Consider the following 18941-nt stretch of genomic DNA (forward strand, 5'->3'; position numbering starts at 1 on the left):
CCCTTGAGAGGATTTGGGGCGGTCCGGACCCCCCCGGACCCCCCCCCAGCAACTCACGGCACCCCCAGCTCCGTACGGACCCCCCCGTAGCGCCCCCCACCCCATATCCTTCCCCCTTCCCCCATAGGGACCCCCCATAACCCCACCCCACCCCATATCCTACCCCTTGCCCCATAGGGACCCCCCTGTAGCCCCCCCACCCCATATCCTTCTCTCCGCCCTATAGGGATCCCCCTGTAGCCCCCCCACCCCATATCCTTCCTCTTGCCCCATAGAGACCCCCCCATAACCCCCCCAACATAGGGACCCCCCCATAACCCCCCCAACATCGCCCCCTGCCCCATAGAGACCCCCCCGTACCACCTCCTCCCCAATATCCCCCCCCTTGCCCCATAAGACCCCCCCATAACCCCTTCCCGCCCCATAGGACTCCCCCATCGTAACCCCCCCACCCCCTCCAGCCCCCCCGATCTCCCCCCCCCCCCCCCCAAATCTCCCCGGGGACCCCCCGAGCGGCGCCGTGGGGCGCGGGGGGGGGCGATGTCCCGCGGGGCGGCCGAGGGGGCCCCCGCGCCCCCCGGCCCCCCCCCAGCAGCGTCCCCCGGCCCCCCCACGGTTTATGTGCTGCTGGAGGGGGGGTCCAGCACCCCCGACACCCTCCGGTTGCTCAGGTGAGGGGGGGGGCACCGGGGGGGCTGGGGGAGGGTCGTGGGGGTCTCTGGGGGGGGAATTTGGGGGGTCTGGAGGGGCTTAGAGGGGGATTTGGGGTTGGATTTGGGGCTGGGAGGGGTCATGGGGGTCTCTGTGAGGGCTTGGAGGGGGATTTGGGGTTGGATTTGTGGCTGGGGGGGGTCTTGCTGGTCTCTAGGGGGGGAATTTGGGGGGTCTGGGGAGGCTTGGAAGGGGATTTGGGGTCAGATTTGAGGCTGGGGGGGTCCTGAGGGGGTTTTGGGAGTCCCTCGGGTGATACTAGGGGGCTCAGGGGGCTTGGGGGGTTGTCAGGGAGAACTTGGAGGGGGATTTTGGGTCGGGTTTGGGGCTGGGGGGATCTTGGGGGTCTCTAGGGGGAAATTTGGGGGGTCTGGGAGGGGCTTGGAGGGGGCTTTGGGATTGGATTTGGTGCTGGGAGGGGTCTTGGTGGTCTCTGGGGGGGGGGAATTTGGGGATCTGGAGGGGCTTGGAGGGGGATTTGGGGTCGGGTTTGGGGCTGGGGGGGTCTTGGTGGTCTCTGGGGGGTGTGGGGGGGTGTGGGAGGGTTTAGGGGGGCTCTGGAGGGTGATGGTGGGATCTGGGGTTCTCTGGGGGGGGGGCTGTGGGACTGATGGTGGGGGGTTGTGGGGGGATCTGGGGGAGACTGAGGGATTTATGGTGGGATCTGGGGGGGTTTGGGGGCGATGTGGAAGAATCCGGGGGGGATCTGGGAGGTCCGGGGGGGGCTGTGAAGGGTTGTAGGAGAATCTGGGGGGGCTGTGGGGGGGATCTGGAAGGGTCTGGGGGGGCTGTGGGGCAGATCTGGGAGGTTCCAGGGGGGTGTGGAGGGTTGTAGGAGAATCTGGGGGGGATTTGGGAGGGTCTGGGGGGGCTGTGGAAGGTTGTGGGAGAATCTGGGGGGGCTGTGGGGGGGATTTGGGACGGTCTGGGGGGTTGTGGAGGGTTGTGGGAGAATCTGGGGGGGGCCTGGGGGTGGTGTGGAAGAGTCTGGGGGGCCTGGGGGGGGAATCTGGGAGGTCCTGGGGGGCTGTGGAGGACTGTAGGAGAATCTGGGGGGGCTGTGGGGGGATCTGGGAGGTTCCAGGGGGGCTGTGGAGGGTTGTAGGAGAATCTGGGGGGGCTATGGGGGGCTGTGGGAGGCCCTGGGGGGTTGTGGAGGGTTGTAGGAGAATCTGGAGGGGCTGTGGGGGGAATCTGGAAGGTCCCCGGGGTGGGGGGGCCCATATGGGGCTGCTGAAGTGACCCCCCCAACCCCCCCGGGTCAGCCTGAGCTCGGTGCTGCCCGAGTCGGGGATTGTGGCCGACATCGAGTGGGACCCCCCCGGCGCGGGGACCCCCGGGGACACCCCCAGTGACCCCCCCGGGGGGAGGGACCCTCCTCCTGGAGACCCCCCCAGGGACATCGCCGCCGACCCCCCCGGCACTTTCTACTGCCTGAAGAGCCAGCCCCTCCCCCCCAGGTACTGGTGACCCCCCACCCAATGTGTGTGGTCCCCCCCCAGAGCCCCCTGGTATCCCCCTGCCCCCCCCCAAAGTCCCAGAGTCCCCCCCGTGCCCCCCTGCCCTGGACCCCCCCACCCGCCTGATCCAGAGTGTCCCATTTCACCCCCTCAGAGCCCCCCTGTATCCCCCTGCCCCCCCTCAATCCATTCCCCTTAATCCCCAAAAGCCCCCCCCCACCCCCCTGACCTGCTCCCCCCCAACATCCCCCCGCCCAGGGGTCCCCCATTTTCCCCCCCCAGAGCCCCCTGTATCTCCCTGTCCCCCCCCAAAAATTCCCAGAGTCCCCCCCCTGCCCCCCTGCCCTGGAGCCACCCACCCTCATGATCCAGAGTCCCCCATTTCACCCCCTCAGAGCCAGCCGCCCCGTATCCCCCTGCCTGGGGACACCCCCCACCACCACCCCAATTTCCCCAAGCCCCCCCCCAGCCCCTCTTTAACCCCCCCCCTCTCCTCCCCACAGCACGGGCCCGGCCCCCCCTGGGGCCATGTCAGCCCCCCCGTATCCCCCTGCCTGGGGACCCCCCACCACCCCAATTTCCCCAAGCCCCCCCCCCCCCTTTAACCCCCCTCTCCCCTCCCCACAGCGTGGGACCGGTCCCCCTGTATCCCCCTGCCTGGGGACCCCCCACCACCACCCCAATTTCCCCAAGCCCCCCTCTAGCCCCTCTTTAACCCCCCCCACCTCCCCACAGAGCGGGCCCAGCCCACTCTGGGGCCATGGTGGCCCCCCCATATCCCCCTGCCTGGGGACCACCCCACCACCCCAATTTCCTCAAGCCCCCCCCAGCCCCTCTTTAACTCCCCCCTCCTCCCCACAGCATGGGCCCAGCCCCCCCCGGCAGCCATGGCGGCCCCCCCCATATCCCCCTGCCTGGAGACCCCTCCCCACCACCATTGGGGTCCTCATTTTCCCCAAGCCCCCCCCCCCAGCCCCCCTTTAACCCCTCCCTCCCCACTCTCCATAGCGTGGACCCGGCCCCCCCTGTATCCCCCTTCTTGGGGACACCCCCACACACACACCGTTGGGGTCCCCAATTTCCCCAAGCCCCCCCCTCCAGCCCCTCTTTGTCCCCCCCCCCCCACTTTAACTCCCCCCCTCTCCTCCCCACAGCACAGGCCCGGCTCCCCCAGCGGCCATGGTGGCCCCCCCATATCCCCCTTCCTGGGGACCCCCCACCACCCCAATTTCCCCACTACCCCCCCCCAGCCCCTCTTTAACCCCCTTCTCCTCCCCACAGCACAGGCCCGGCCTCCCCGTTGGCCATGTTGGCCCCCCCGTATGCCCCTGCCTGGGGACACCCCCCCCACCATTGGGGTCCCCAATTTCCCCAGCCCCTCTTTAACACCCCCCCCTCTCCCCACAGCGCGGGCCCGGCCCCCCCCGGGGCCATGTCGGCCCCCCCGGCCGCCCCCCCCTCGTCGCGGGTGCTGCTGCGGCAGCAGCTCATGAGGGCCCAGGCCCAGGAGCAGGAGCAGAGGGAGAGGAGGGGAGGGGGAGGCCCCCCCACGGCAGCCCCCGGACCCCCCGGACCCTCGCCCGCCATCGCCGTGGGTGCCCCCCCACCCCGGGCACCCCCCCACGTGCCCCCCGAGGTGCTCAAGGTGAGGATTTGGGGGGGAAAGGGGAGGGGGGGGGGGGCTTGGGGAAACTGGGGACCCCGATGGTGGTGGGGAGGGGCTCTCCAGGCAGGGGGAAACGGGGGGGGGCTCTGAGGGGGTGAAATGGGGGACTCTGGATCAGGAGGGTGGGGGGCTCCAGGGCAGGGGGGCACAGGAGGGGCTCTGGGAATCTGGGGGGGGGCGCAGGGAGATACAGGGGGCTCTGGGGGCGGAAAATGGGGGACCCCTGGGTGGGGGGATGTTGGGGGGGCATGGGTCAGGGCAGTGTGGGGGGCTCCGAGGATTGAGGGGAATGGATTGGGGGGGCAGGGGGATAGGGGGGTGGGCGTTTTGGGTCAGGGGGTGTCACTCTGTGCGCTGGGGGGGGGGCTCTTGGTGTCGGGGGGTCCCCTCAACCCCGTCCCCCTCCCCTGCGAAGGTTCAGACCCACCTGGAGAACCCGACCCGGTACCACCTGCGGGCGGCCCAGAGGCAGCAGGTCCGGCAGTACCTGAGCTCCGCCCTGGGCCGGGGGGGGCCCCCCAGCCCCCCGGGACCCCTCCCCGCCCCACCCACCCCCCACAGCCCCCTGGCACTGCTGCACATCGGCCCCGGCTCCGAGAAGGAGGTGAGGGCTTGGGGGGGCTGCGGTGTCACCAGGGGGGTGGTGGCAGAGGTGAAGTGGCACCCAGGGGGTCGGGGGTCGTTCTGTGGCATTACAGGGAGTTACCTGATGCCAGGTGGGGGGTGGTGACGTGATATGGGGGGTAATGATGCAACACTGGGGTGATGATGCAATACTGGGGGTGGTGATGCAATATGGGGGGTAACGATGCATTACTGGGGGTGGTGACGTGGTAAGGGAGGTGATGATGCAATACTGGGGGTGGTGACACAGTATGGGCAGTGATAATGCAATACTGGGGGTGGTGACACAATATGGGCAGTGATGATGCAATACTGAAGGTGGTGACACAATATGGGCAGTGATGATGCAATACTGAAGGTGGTGACACAGTATGGGCAGTGATGATGCAATACTAGGGGTGCTGACATAGCATGGGGGGCAATGATGTAATACTGGGGGTGGTGATGCAATATGGGGGGTAATGATGCCATACAGGGGGTGGTGATGCAATACTGGGGGTGGTGACACAATAAGGGGGGTGATGATGCAATACTGGAGGTGGTGATGCAATATGGGGGGTGATGATGCAATACTGGGGGTGGTGACACAATAAGGGGGGTGATGATGCAATACTGGAGGTGGTGACACAATAAGGGGGGTGATGATGCAATACTGGAGGTGGTGATGCAATACTGGGGGTGGTGACACAATATGGGGGGGCGATGACACAATGCTGGGGGGGATGATGTGATCGGGGGGGACAATGACACAGCACGGAGGGTGGTGACATGGTGTGAGTGGTAATGATGCAATATTAGGGATGGGGACACGGTTTGGGGGACAATGATGCAATACTGGGGGCAGTGATGTGATAAGGGGAGCAGTGATGCAATACTGGGGGTGATGATGCAATACTGGGGGTGGTGACACAATAAGGGGGTGATGATGCAATACTGGGGGTTGTGACATCATATGGGGCATAATTATGCAATGCTGGGGGTGGTGACGTAATAAGAGATGCAATGATGCAATACTGGGGGTGGTGACATGATATGCAGGGTGATGATGCAATACTGGGGGATGTGACGTATTGGGGGGGCAATGATGCAATACTGGGGCTCATGACATGATCTGGGGGATAATAACACAATACTGGGGGTGGTGACACAATAAGGGGGGCGATGATGCAATACTGGAGGTGGTGACGTAATGCGGGGGGAAATGATGCAATATTGGAGGTGGTGACATCATAGGGGGGGTAATGACGCAATACCGGGGGTGGTGACACGATCTGGGTGACAGTGACGCAATACTGGGGGTGGTGATGTAATAAGGGGGGTGATGATGCAGTACTGGGGGTGGTGACGTGATCTGGGGGCCGACAACACAATAGTGACGCAATGGAGGGGGGTGATGACACAGTACCAGGGATCATGACACGCCAGGGGGGGTGGTGACACGCCACAGGGGTTGGGTGGTGACACGGTCCCCAACCCATGGACACCCCATCCCGTGGCTCCGGGGGGGGCTCCGGGCGGGGCGGCCGTGACGCGGATTTGCCGTTTGCCGCCCCGAGCAGATCGATGACGTCATCGATGAGATCATCAGCCTCGAGTCCAGCTACGACGAGCTGCTGAGCTTCGGCCCGGCCGAGGGGCCCCTCCAGCTCCCCAGCACGGTGAGGGGGGGCGGGGGGGCGGGGACTGACAAGCCACACCCCCTGTTGTGATTTGGGATGGGACTAATGAGCCACGCCCACTCTGGGGTGGGGACTATCAAACCATACCCCCTGTTGTGATTTGGGGTGGGACTAATAAGCCACGCCCACTCAGGGGCGGGGTCTGACAAGCCACATCCCTCTACTGTGATTTGGGTTGGGACTAATAAGCCACGCTCACTCTGGGGCAGGGACTATCAAACCACACCCCTCTGTTGTGATTGGGGATGGGACTAATGAGCCACGCCCACTTTATGATGGGGACTATCAAACCACACCCCCTGTTGTGATTTGGGATGGGACTAATGAGCCACGCCCACTCTGAGGTGGGGACTCTCAAACCACACCCCCTTCGTTGTGGCTTGGGGGTGGGGACTAGCAAGCCACACCCCCTTTGTGATGAGGACAGCAAGCCACGCCCCTTTGTGTTGTCTGGAGGCGGGGACTAACGAACCACACCCACTCTGCTCCTGACAGGGTGTGGCATCCAAAAACCCCGCCCACCACTCCTCATTGGCCGTAACTGTGGGGCAGGGTAGCTCATCTGGGGGTGGGGCTTGGTGTAGCCCCGCCCACTGGAGACAGGGGGCGTGGCTCTGGCCCATATAAGGCAGGGGTGGGGCTTTGTTGGCATGTGAGTGGGTGTGGCCTAAAAGAGGGTGTGGCTTGTCCTTATTTGGTTGAGGGAGAGTGGGGCTTGCCAAACCGGGCGTGGCCAAACCAGGTGGAACCCGCAGTGGGCGTGGCCTCACCACACCTGGGTGGGGCCTGTTCACCCCCACCCACCCCTGGCCCCATTGGGGGGGGGAGCCGGACACACCTGAGGGGGTGGGGTTGGGGTGGGTGGGTGTGGCCGGTGTGGGCGTGGCCCGAGTGACCCCACCCCTGCCCCTCAGCTGCCCGCCCCCGGCCCCCTCCTGGAGGTTTTCAGCCCCCCCCAGGGCGGCAGCAGCTCCTGCCCGGCCGAGCTGCCCCGGGTCAAGGCCGAGCTCTCAGGTACAGGGGGGGCTCCTTTCGGGGCCTGGGGTGGGGGCCGGGGGGGTCTGAAGGGACTCAGAGGGGCCCGGGGGGGGGTCATTGTGGTGGGGAGGGGTCCCAGCTGAGTCTGGGGGGGTCATTGTGGTGGGGAGGGGTCCCAGCTGAGTCTGGGGGGGTCCTGGGTAGGGCTGTGGGGCAGAAAATGTTTAGAAGAGTCTGTGGGGACGGGAAGGAGCCTGAAAGGATTTGGGGGGGTGGTGCAATGGGGTCTTTGGGGAGGCTCTGAGGGGGTTAAAAGCGGCTGGGGGAGTTCAGGTTCCTAGATTTGGGGGTAGGGGGCTGTGGGGCAGAGTTTGGGGGGTCCCTGAGGAGTCCCAGTGGTCAGGGAGGATCAAAGGGGTCGGTGTAGGGTGGGAGGGAGCCCAAAAAGATTTGGGTGTGGGGTGTGAGGGGGTCTTTGGGGAGGCTCTGAGGGGGTTAAAAGGGGCCGAGGGGGTTCAGTGGGGTGGGGAAGGTTCCTGGGGGAGGGGGGGAGCTGTGGGGCAGAGTTTGGGGGGTCCCTGGGGAGACCCAATGGTCAGGGAGGATCAAAGAGTGGGACGGGAAGGAGCCCAAAAAGATTTGGGGGTGGGGTGTGATGGGGTCCTTGGGGAGGCTCTGAGGGGGTTAAAAGGGGCCGGGGGGGTTCATGTTCCTAGATTAGGGGGAGGGGGCAGAGTTTGGGGGGTCCCTGGGGAGTCCCAATGGTCAGGGAGGATCAAAGGGTGGGAAGGAGAGGCTGGGGGGGGTCCCTGTCCGTGGGGGTCGTTGATTGTCCCCCCCCCTCCCCAGAAACGGAGGCGAAGGCGCTGCTGAAGGAGCGGCAGAAGAAGGACAACCACAACCTGAGTGAGCTCGGGGGGGACCCTGGGGGGGTTGAGGGGGCCCAGGGGGGCTGAGGGGGCCCGAGGGGTGTCACCAAGGGGGGTCTGACCCGTGTTTCCCCCCCCTCTCCCCTGCAGTCGAGCGGCGCCGACGCTTCAACATCAACGACCGGATCAAGGAACTGGGGACCCTCATCCCCAAATCCAACGACCCGTGAGTGGGGGACCCGCTCCCCGGGGGACCCCGGGGGCTGGGTGGGCGCTGGGACCCCCAGGGTGGGGCTTGGGAGGGACCCCAACATCCAGGGAGCACCGTGAGAGGGACCATGGGAGGGACCCCAACATCCAGGGACACCCAGAGTGAATCCTGGGAGGGACCCCATCATCCAGGGACCCCCAGGAGGGACCCCATCATCCCGGACCCCCCAGAGTGGGGCTTGGGAGGGATCCCATTATCCAGGGACCTCCAGGATGGGCCCTGGGAGGGACCCCATTATCCAGGGGACCCCCAAGAGGAATCCTGGGAGAGACCCCATCATCCAGGGACCCCATCATCCAGGACCCCCCCAGAGTGGGGCTTGGGAGGGATCCCATTATCCAGGGACCCCCAGGATGGGCCCTGGGAGGGATCTCATCATTCAGGGACCCCCAGGAGGGATCCTGGGAGGGATCCCATCATCCAGGGACCCCCAGGAGGAGTCCTGGGAGGGATCCCATCATTCAGGGACCCCCAGGAGGGATCCTGGCAGAGACCCCATCATCCAGGGACCCCCAGGAGGGACCCCATCATCCAGGACCCCCCAGAGCGGGGCTTGGGAGGGATCCCATCATCCAGGGACCCCCAGGAGGGATCCTGGGAGAGATCCCAACATCCAGGGACACCAAGGGTGGATCCTGAGAGAAACCCCTGGGAGGGCCCCCGACATCCAGGGATGGGTCCTGGGAGGGCCCCCTGGGCATCCAGGGCCCCCCCGGGCGGGTGCCAGCGGTCCCCAGGCGCCCCGATGCCCGCAGGGAGATGCGGTGGAACAAGGGCACGATCCTGAAGGCCTCGGTGGATTACATCAGGAAGCTGCAGAAGGAGACCCAGCGCTCCCGGGAGCTGGAGCTGCACCAGCAGCGCCTGGAGCAGGCGAACCGCAGCCTCCAGCTCCGTGTGCAGGTCTGGGGGGGGGACTTGGGGGGGGCCCTGAGGGGCTGAGGAGGTCGTTTATGGGGCTGGAACGTCTGGGGTGAGGGACCTGAGGGGCTGGGAGGTGTGGGATGTGGGACCTGAGGGGCTGGAAAGGTCATTTATGGGGCTGGAAGTTGTAGGATGAGGGACCTGAGGGGCTGGGGAGGTCGTTTATGGGGCTGGAAAGACTGGGATGAGGGACCTGAGGAGCTGGAAAGGTCGTTTATGGGGCTGGAACGTCTGGGGTGAGGGACCTGAGGAGCTGGAAGGTGTGGGATGAGGGACCTGAGGGGCTGGAAAGGTCATTTATGGGGCTGGAAAGACTGGGATGAGGGACCTGAGGAGCTGGAAAGGTCGTTTACGGGGCTGGAAGTTGTAGGATGAGGGACCTGAGGGGCTGGAGAGGTCATTTATGGGGCTGGAAAGGTCGTTTATGGGGCTGGGAGGTGTGGGATGAGGGACCTGAGGTGCTGGAGAGGAGCTGGGAGGCTCCCCGGGGCTGGGTTGGAGGAGTTGTGGGTCCAAACTGGGGGTTTTAGGGCTGGGTGGAAGTGGGGGACTGCAGGGGGGGGCTGTGGGGCCGTTATGGGGTTCTCTGGAGGAAGGTGCTCGTGGGGTCAGGAGGAGCAGAATCCGGGGAACGGAGGTGCTGGGATCTGGGGGGATCTGTGGAGTTCAGGGGTGTGTTTGCTGAGCTCCCGCGTCCCCCAGGAGCTGGAGCTGCAGGCTCAGGTGCACGGGCTGCCCCTGATCCCTCCCGTGGCTCCGATGGCCGAGGGGGGCTGCGAGGAGGCCTCCGGCGGCCCCCCCTTCCCCCCGGGCCCCCCCTCGACTCCCCAGTGCCTCCTGGACCTGGCGGTGGCCGACGAGCTCCCCTCGGAGCTGAGCCTGCCCCTGGAGCTGGGGGGGCCCGAGGGGAGCCTGGATGACATCCTGATGGACGACGGGGGGGGGCTGTCACCTCTCGGCCCCCCGGGCGCCCTCCTGGCCTCCCCCGGGCCCTCCCGTGCCTCCAGTCCCCGCAGCAGCCTCAGCATGGAGGACGAGTCCTGAGCACCCCCCGGAAGGACCCTCGGGCGGAGCCCTTGTAGGGACCCCCCCCCACCACGCGGCCCTTTGAAGGACCCCCCCCCCGCACCCCCCTGAGGCCCCTGCGAGGTGCGGATGCTGTCTCGGGTGGGGGCCCCACCGGGGGCCGTTTTAAGGCTCTTAAAACGGGCAAACGTTTTTTTTTTTTAACGACGGCATCGGCCCTTTAAGCTGCTGCCACTGTGTTACCCTTTTAAGGTGCCCTGTGTGTGACCCCCCCCCCCCCTTAAAGGACCTGGGTGGGTGTGGCCCGTTTAAGAAGGGGGGGGGGAAGAGTCCCCCGGTGGTGTGGCCCATTTAAGGCGCTGGCGTCGGGCCACACCTGGGTGTGGCCCTTTGAAGGCCCCGCCCCTACGGGAAGCCCCGCCCTCATGGCTGCCCTGGGCCCGCCCCTTTCTGGCTCTCCTATAATCAGTAGCCTCCTGGTGGGGCTGGCCCCTCCCAGGCGCGAAGCCCCGCCCTCCCCGCTGTCACTCACGCGTGCCCCGCCCACTACTAACGCCAATCTGGACCCCGTCCCCTTTAGAGGCCCCGCCCACCAGCTCCATTTAAAGGGGCCGCTCTCCTTTTCTCCTCTCTCCCCCACCCCCTCAATTTTGTACTGGACCCTCACGCGGGAAATAAACAGTTTGTTAACGATGGAGCGCCGTGTCCTTCCCCCTGTGCTGGCACCGCTCGGTGAACCGACCGAGTCCGAGGCTGCGGAACGAGCGCAGCGAAGGCGCCGCCATTTTGGGGCGCCCCTGTGAGGGGAGGGGGGGGGGCGGCGCCTCAGCGGGACCTCGGGGGGGACCCCGAGACGGGTCGGGAGAGAAACGGGAAGAACCCGGAGACAATAACGTGGTAAAACCATAGTTTGTAAGTTTTTAGTCAGTTTTTAACCAGTAAAAGGTCCCCTTGTTGGGGGTGCACCGTTCCCGGAGGCACGATGGGGTTAAACTGGGGGCGGGCGAGGAAGGGGCGCTGAGGGGGCGACAGGGACTCGTTTCCCCGAGGAAACGCGCGCGCCCCTCCGCGCCCCTCGCCTCGCTCTCCCCTCCCAGATCGGCTGAATAAAAAATTCCACCACGCCCTCCCCACCTTTTCGGACGAACGACGTTCAGTATTTTGTTCCCCGCAAACTCAAAAGCGAGGCGGGAAAGCGATGATGAACCGACCGAGTCCGATCGGGGCTGCGGAACGAGCGCGGCGCAAAATGGCGGCGCCTCCGTGAGGGGAGCGGCGGCGCCTCAGCGGGATCTCGGGGGGGGAACCGGAGACGGGTCGGGAGAGACACGGGAAAACCCAGAAAAAAATAGCGGCGTAAACCTGCAGTTTATAAATTTTAAGCCTGTTTTTAACCAGTGAAAGGTCCCCGGGTGGGGGTGCACCGTTCCCGGAGGCACTGCAATACCGGGACGATGCGCGGAGCGGAGGGAGCAAGCTCCGGGTCCAACTCCCGCGCCCAAAAATCCGTTTAATATAAAGTCCTCTCATCGAGGACGTATCAGATATTAAACTGATAAGAACAGATACTACACTTGATCTTAGCCAAAAGGCCGAGAAGCGATAAACGCCACCGTTCCACGCCCCCGCCCGGGCCCGCACCGCCCGTCTCCAACCTCACGGACACCCCCGCGCGTCCCTCACGACCTTCCCTGTCCCCGATCACATTCCCGCCCCGCTTATCCCGCACCTCCCGCCCGCGGTCTGCGCGCCCCGACCCCCAAAATATCTCGAAATACCCCCAAAATAACGCTCCCGACGTGCCCTTCGAGCGCGGGTGTGGCGCCTCATTTGCATGAACACGCCCCCTCTCGTCACAGGGTCTGGCAGCGCTTTGGGAGGGATCGCAGAGCTGGGAAAGGGCTCAGGAATTCCGGGAAAACAGAGCCCGGGAGAGCTGGGAAAGGGCTCGGGAGAGCTGGGAAAACAGAACCTTAGAGAGCTGGGAAAGGGCTCCGGAGCAATTCCCAAAGGATTGACCCCATGGAAGGGGCAGGTTGGAGCAATTCCCGAAGGACTGACCCCATGGAAGGGGCAGGTTGGAGCAATTCCCAAAGGATTGACCCCATGGAAGGGGCAGGTTGGAGCAATTCCCAAAGGATTGACCCCATGGGACATGTTGGAGCAATTCCCAAAGGCCTGACCCCATGGAAAAGGGACCCCAGGGAAGGATACAATTCCTCTCCCTGAGGGCTCCATGATCCCCGTTCCCATCTCCCTGCACCACATGTGGGAATCAGGGAGAGAATCAGGAATAAAGCGAGACCCGGAAGGAGGGAAGGGCTGGAAAAGGTGTTTTGGGATTTATTTTACTTCCCGTTATCCCACTCTGATTCCAACTGGGAATAAATCCAATCCATATCCCCAAACTCGGTCTGTTGTTCCCAAAATCCATGAGGGATCCCCCCCTGCCTTTTTCCCGGCTCAAGGGCCTTTCCTTGGATTACTGGGGGGGATGTGGATCTGGGGAGGGATCGGGACAGGCTGGATCCATGGGATCAGTGGGATCCGACAGCGTGAGGTCCAACAGGGCCAAGCGTCGGGGTCACAACAATCCTCTGGAATGTTCCAGGTTGGAGGGAAGCGCGGCTGGAAAACTGGGAAAGGACCCGTGGGCGCTGGTGACGGCGGCTGGAGGCGATCCCAGAGGAGTCCAGGTGGGCAATGGAACCTGGATTGGACCGGGAATGGTGTATCCAGGTGATCCCAGACAGGCAATGGAACCAGGATTGGATCAGGAATGGTGTATCCTGGTGATCCCAGACAGGCAATGGAACCTGGATTGGACTAGGAATGGTGTATCCAGGTGTTCCCAGGTGGACAGTGACAGCTGGATTGGACTGGGAATGGTGTATCCAGGTGTTCCCAGGTGGACAATGGAACCTGGATTGGACTGGGAATGGTGTATCCAGGTGATCCCAGACAGGCAATGGAACCTGGATTGGGTCGGGAATGGTGTATCCAGGTATTCCCAGCTGCTCCCAGAGGGACAATGACAGCTGGATTGGACTGGGAATGGTGCATCCAGGTGATCCTGGAGGTGTCCAGGGAACACCCCCGCAAGGTGGGGTTGGATTTGATGATCTCCGAGGGATTTTCCAGGGTCAGGAATTCCGGGATTTCCTTGGATGACAAATTACCCCTCCACCCCCCACCCCAGGGGTTCTTCCCAACCCCCCAAAATCAGGACAAAATCCGTGGATTTTGCAAAAATAGGGATTTTTTATTCAGGTTGATGTAAGAGCAGATCCAGGAGGAGCTGGAAGAAGAATTGAGGGGGGGGGGTTGAGTGGGGGTCCCAAAACTCCTGATGGGACCCCCCCCTTAAACCCCTTCCCGACCTCAGGACCCCCCTCCTGCCCAGAGACCCCCAAATCCCTGCAGGGCCCCCCACCCACTTGGGATCCCCCCAAGACCCCCAAAATCTCCCCTAGGGCTCCCCAAAAGCCCTTCCCCAAAACAGGACCCCCCCCTTCTCACCCCCTCAGAGACCCCCAAAAGCCCCTTCCCAAAACAGGACACCCCCCTTCTCATCTCCCCAGAGACCCCCAAAGTCCTCCTCAGGGCTCCCAAAAACCCCTAAAAGCCCTTCCCCAAAACAGGACCCCCCCTTCTCACCCCTCCAGAGACCCCCAAAATCCTCCCCAGGGACCCCCCCCAAACCCCAGGACCCACTTGGAACCCCCTCAAACCCCCCTCCCAACCCAGGAAAGACCCCCCCAAAATCCCCCCCAGGGCTCCCCAAAACCTCCAAAGAAATCCCCAAATCCCCTCAGGGACCCCCAAAACCTCCAAGGAACTCCCCAAATCCCCTCAGGGACCCCCCAGAGCTCCCCTGGGACCCCCCAAAACCTCCAAGGAACTCCCTAAATCCCCTCAGGGCCCACCAAAATCCCCCCCAGGACTCCCCCAAAACCTCCAAGGAGCTCCCCAAATCCCCTCAGGGACCCCCAGATCCCCCCAGGGCTCCCCAAAAACCTCCAAGGAACTCCCTAAATCCCTTCAGGGACCCCCCAGGGCTCCCCAAAAACCTCCAAGGAGCTCCCCAAATCCCCTCAGGGACCCCCCAGATCCCCCCAGGGCTCCCCCAAAACCTCCAAGGAACTCCCCAAATCCCCTCAGGGACCCCCCAGATCCCCCCAGGGCTCCCCAAAAACCTCCAAGGAGCTCCCCAAATCCTCCCAGGGACCCCCAGAGCCCCCCTGGGACCCCCCAAAACCTCCAAGGAGCTCCCCAAATCCCCTCAGGGACCCCCCAGAGCCCCCCTGGGACCCCCCCAAACCCCTCCCTGGGTCCCCCCCCCGGAGCCTCAGGAGGAACCGACTCAGTCACGGGGCTCAGTCTGGGGCGGTATCGCCTCATCCTCGGCGGGGGGGGACCCCAAAACCCCCCCAAAAACCCCCCTGGGACCCCCCCCAGACTCACCTGAGCCCCCCCCGGGGTCTCCCTGGTACCTGTGGAACAGCAGAAAAGGGGGAGGGGTCTCAGAGTCTCCCCTCCCCCCTCAGACCCCTCCTCGGGTCCCCCCTCCCCAATTTTTCAGGTGTTCGGGTGTTTTCAGGAGGGGGTCAAAGTGAGCTAGTGACGTCATCACCAAAATTGGGGGGGCTCCTGCCACCTGGGTGACGTCACCGGGATAAATGATGTCACCCTTGGAAACCACGCCTCCTTTATTTACATGCCACACCCCCTAATTTACATACCTGGTCATTGAAGGGCCTTAAAATCACCTGGGGGGGGGAGAGACACAAATTTGGGGGGGTCAGAGGGGTCACCTGGGAATTTTGGGGACCCCAAAAGGGGGGAAAGGATCCCCCCTCACCCCCCGGGTCAGGCCAAGGATCCTCAGCAGCAGCTTCAGCCGAACGAGATTCATGAGGTCATCACCCCCGGGGGGGACAAAACACCCCTGGGACCCCCAAAAACTACCCCAGGACCCCCCAAAAACCACCCCAAGACCCCCAAAATATTCCCTTGGGACCCCAAAAACCACCTCAGGATCCCCAAAAACCACCCCAGGACCCCCCAAAACACCCCTAGGACCCCCCAAAACTACCCCAGGATCCCCAAAACAACCTCCAGGATTCCCAAAAACTCCCCCAAGATCCCCTAAACAGCCCCCCTAGAACACCAAAAACCACCCCAGGACCCCCAAAACAACGCCCTGGGACCCCAGAAACCACCCCAGGACCCCCAAAATCTACCCCAGGATCCCCAAAACAAAACCCCTGGGACCCCAAAAATCACCCAAAAATGCCCAAAACAGCCTCCTGGGACCCCCAAAAACCACCCCAGGATCCCCAAAACAGTCCCCTGGGACCCCCAAAACACCCCCAGGACCCCCCAAAACCACCCCAAGACCCCCAAAGCCATTCATGGGGGGGGCTGTAACCCTCGGGGAACCCCAAAACCCACCCCCAGGTCCTCCAAACTCCCTTATGGGACCCCCCCAAACCCACTTCTGAGGGGTCACCCCCACCCATGGGACCCCCACACTCACCCTTGGGGGGGGATCATAACCCCAAAACCCACCCCAGAGGAGAAGAATCACCCCCAAACCCCCCCACCCCAGACCCCCAAAAATGGGACACCCCCCTGACCTGAAATCCTGCCCAAAAAACTTCATAAGTGGGGTCGTGACCCCCCAAAAAACCCACTCTGGGGGGGGCAGGACTGGGTTGAACCTGCAAAGGGAACAAAAGGGGGGTCAGTGGGTGCCCCCAACCCCCCAAAATCCCCCCCAGGGAGCCCCCCCGGCCCCCTCAGACCGTCCCCACGGGACTGGTTCTCCTCCTGCCCCCCCGGGGGCACCAGTGGGTTCCACCTTGGCAGGTCCTGGGCCCGTCGGGGGGGTCAGACATGGGGGGGGTTTCCTCATGGGGGGCCGGGACCCCCTAAAACACACCCATGGGACCCCCTAAAACACACCCAAGGGACCCCCAAAAACACACCCATGGGACCCCCTAAAACCACCCATGGGACCCCCTGAACACACCCAAGGGACCCCCAAAATTACCCATGGAGACCCCCCCTCAAGCCTCATCATGGGGAGACCCCAAAAGTGACCCCCAGGGTCCTGAAACCCACCCAGGGGACCCCCTAAAACCACCCCAGGGACCTCCAAAACCACCCCAGGGACCCCCTAAACACACCCAAGGGACCCCCTAAAACACACCCAAGGGACCCCCTAAAACCACCCCAGGAACCCCCTGAACACACCCAAGGGACCCCCAAAAACATACCCAAGAGACCCCCTAAAACACACCCAAGGGACCCCCTAAAACACACCCAAGGGACCCCCTAAAACCACCCCAGGGACCCCAAAAACACACTCATGGAACTCCCTAAAACCACCCATGGGATCCCCCTAAAACTACCCGAGGGACCCCCAAAATTACCCATGGAGACCCCCCCTCAAACCTCAACATGGGGAGACCTGAAAACTGACCCCCAGGATCCTGAAACCCACCCATGGGACCCCCAAAACCCACCCATGGGATCCCCTAAAACTACCCCAAGGACCCCCAAAACTCTCCATGGAACCCCTTCCCAAATCTCATCATGAGAAGACCCCAAAACTGACCCCCAGGATCCTGAAACCCACCCAGGGGACCCCCCAAACTCCCCCAGAGGGGTTTATAATCTCTTGGGGACCCCTGAACTCACCCTGAGGGAGCCACAAACCCCTCTGGTGACCCCTAAAACCACCCCAGGGACCCCCAAATTTCTCCATGGTGGGGGGTTAATCCCCACCCAGGACCCCAAACCCACCCCACTGACCCTTCAAAGCATCCCCAGGACCCCAAAACCCACCCAAGGACCCCAATAACGACCCAGGGGAGAATTTATAACCCCTGGGACCCCCCCCAAAACCCACCCCTGGGACCCTCAATCCCACTGTGTGGAGTTTATAACCCTTGGGGGACCCCCAAACCCACCTGTGAGAACCCCTAAACCCACCATGTGGAGTTTATAACCCCTGGGGAACCCCCAAAAACTGTCCGAGACCTTCAAAATCCACCATGTGAGCTTTATAACCCCCAGGGGGACCCCCAAACCCACCATGTGCAGTTTATAACCCCCTAAGGGACCCCCAAACCCACCACGTGGAGTTTATAACCCCTGGGGGACCCCCAGAAACTCACCTGGACCCTCGGGGATCCCCAGCTGGAGCATCTGTGGGGGGAGAGAGGGGAGAGTCAGGGCAGGGCCCAGAGCCCTTTGGGGGGGTCCAGGGGGGCTTTGACCCCCTCCCCAAATCCGATCAGGGCTTTGGTAACTCGGAGCTGCCATCGGACGTGTCCTCCAGCCCGGGGTGTCATCGCTTCGGATCGGGGGGGTTGGGGGGTCTCAGAGGGGGTTTGGGGGGATTAAAGGGGGTTTGGGAGGTCTCAGAGGGGGTTTGAGGGGGTTAGAAGAGGTTTGGGGGGTCTCAGAGGAGGTTTGGGGGGGTCTCAGAGGAGGTTTGGGGGGTCTCAGAGGAGGTTTGGGGGGTCTCAAAGGAGTTTTGGGGGTCTCAGAGGAGGTTTGGGGGGTCTCAGAGGGGGTTTGGGGGGCTCAGAGGGGGTTTGGGGGGTCGCAGTGGGTTTGGGGGGCTCAGAGGGGGCTTGGGGGGTCACAGGGGGTTTGGGGGGCTCAGAGGGGGTTTGGGGGGTCGCAGTGGGTTTGGGGGGTCTCAGAGGGGCTTTGGGGGGGTCTCAGAGGGGGTTTGGGGGGTCTCAGAGGAGGTTTGGGGGGGTCTCAGAGGGGGTTTGGGGGGGTCTCAGAGGAGGTTTTGGGGGGGTCTCAAAGGGGTTTTTGGGGGGTTAGAGGAGGTTTGGGGGGGTTAGAGGGGGTTTGGGGGGTCTCAGAGGGGGTTTGGGGGGGTCTCAGAGGGAGTTTGGGGGGTCTCAGAGGGGGTTTTGGGGGGTCTCAGAGGAGGTTTGGGGGGGTTAGAGGGGGTTTGGGGGGTCTCAGAGGAGGTCTAGAAGGTCTCAGAGGGGGTTTGGGGGGTCTCAGAGGGGGTTTGGGGGGTCTCAGAGGGGGTTTTGGGGGGGTTAGAGGGGGTTTGGGGAATCTCAGAGGGGGTTTGGGGGGTCTCAGAGGGGGTCTGGGGGGTCTCAGAGGGGGTTTTGGGGGGGCACTGACCTGTGGGGGGTCCCAGAGGGGGTTTAGGTCACTCTGGGGCTAATTCAGGGTGGGCTGGGGGTGACTCCGAGTCACCTCATCCTGCAACGTTTTTTTCTCCTGCTGCCCCAACCCTGGAAAATCAGAAATTATTTATGATTAATCATGAATTTCTAATTAATTAGCCATCATTAATTAACTAATTAGCTCCCCCAGCTGCTCTCAGTGGTCACGTGGCATCAGGGACCCTCAGCCATATGCTTGTCTTTGTCACTCGTCACTGAACAGCCGAAAAAAGGGCGGAATACACCCCAAAATTTGCACCCGGGGGGAGATTTCGGAGCCTTTCTTGCTCTCCATAGAGAGCACAAAAAATTTAGGCTGAAAATCCCCATAAAAAAGGCATAAAGAGGATGCTCACCTCGACAGGGGCTGTGAGGACCCCCAGTGACGGATCCACAGCTTGAAAATGAAAGGAAAAAATGGTTAAAATGATGATTTAGGAACAAAATGACCCCACTAAACCACCCCAGGGGACAAACTTTGACCCCCATGAGAGTCTCTTTTCCCTCTGATGTGGGTCTAAAC

At 63.1% G+C, this 18941-nt stretch overlaps 1 protein-coding gene, 1 long non-coding RNA gene and 2 other non-coding genes across 4 annotated transcripts; 2 read left to right on the top strand and 2 right to left on the bottom strand.

Moving 5' to 3' along the window:
* The first annotated feature begins 504 nt into the window (after positions 1-504).
* On the top strand, positions 505-10903 carry LOC116781851 (transcription factor E3-like). Its single transcript, XM_032677622.1, has 10 exons — positions 505-671; positions 1977-2171; positions 3579-3816; positions 4253-4441; positions 6021-6119; positions 7055-7154; positions 7968-8024; positions 8138-8213; positions 9014-9161; positions 9885-10903. The coding sequence occupies exons 1-10, from the start codon at positions 541-543 to the stop codon at positions 10224-10226; spliced, it is 1575 nt and encodes a 524-aa protein (XP_032533513.1). The 5' UTR covers positions 505-540; the 3' UTR covers positions 10227-10903.
* Positions 10904-10969: 66 nt separating this feature from the next.
* On the top strand, positions 10970-18891 carry LOC116781853. Its single transcript, XR_004355000.1, has 3 exons — positions 10970-11120; positions 12820-12904; positions 18561-18891. It is a non-coding gene; the product is annotated as an uncharacterized LOC116781853 (long non-coding RNA).
* LOC116781855 lies at positions 11622-11812 on the bottom strand. The gene has a single exon (XR_004355001.1). It is a non-coding gene; the product is annotated as a U2 spliceosomal RNA (small nuclear RNA).
* LOC116781856 lies at positions 16005-16130 on the bottom strand. Its single transcript, XR_004355002.1, has one exon. It is a non-coding gene; the product is annotated as a small nucleolar RNA SNORD22 (small nucleolar RNA).
* Positions 18892-18941: the final 50 nt, after the last annotated feature.

Source organism: Chiroxiphia lanceolata, unplaced genomic scaffold (assembly GCF_009829145.1).
Source record: "Chiroxiphia lanceolata isolate bChiLan1 unplaced genomic scaffold, bChiLan1.pri scaffold_68_arrow_ctg1, whole genome shotgun sequence".
Classification (NCBI taxonomy): domain Eukaryota; kingdom Metazoa; phylum Chordata; class Aves; order Passeriformes; family Pipridae; genus Chiroxiphia; species Chiroxiphia lanceolata.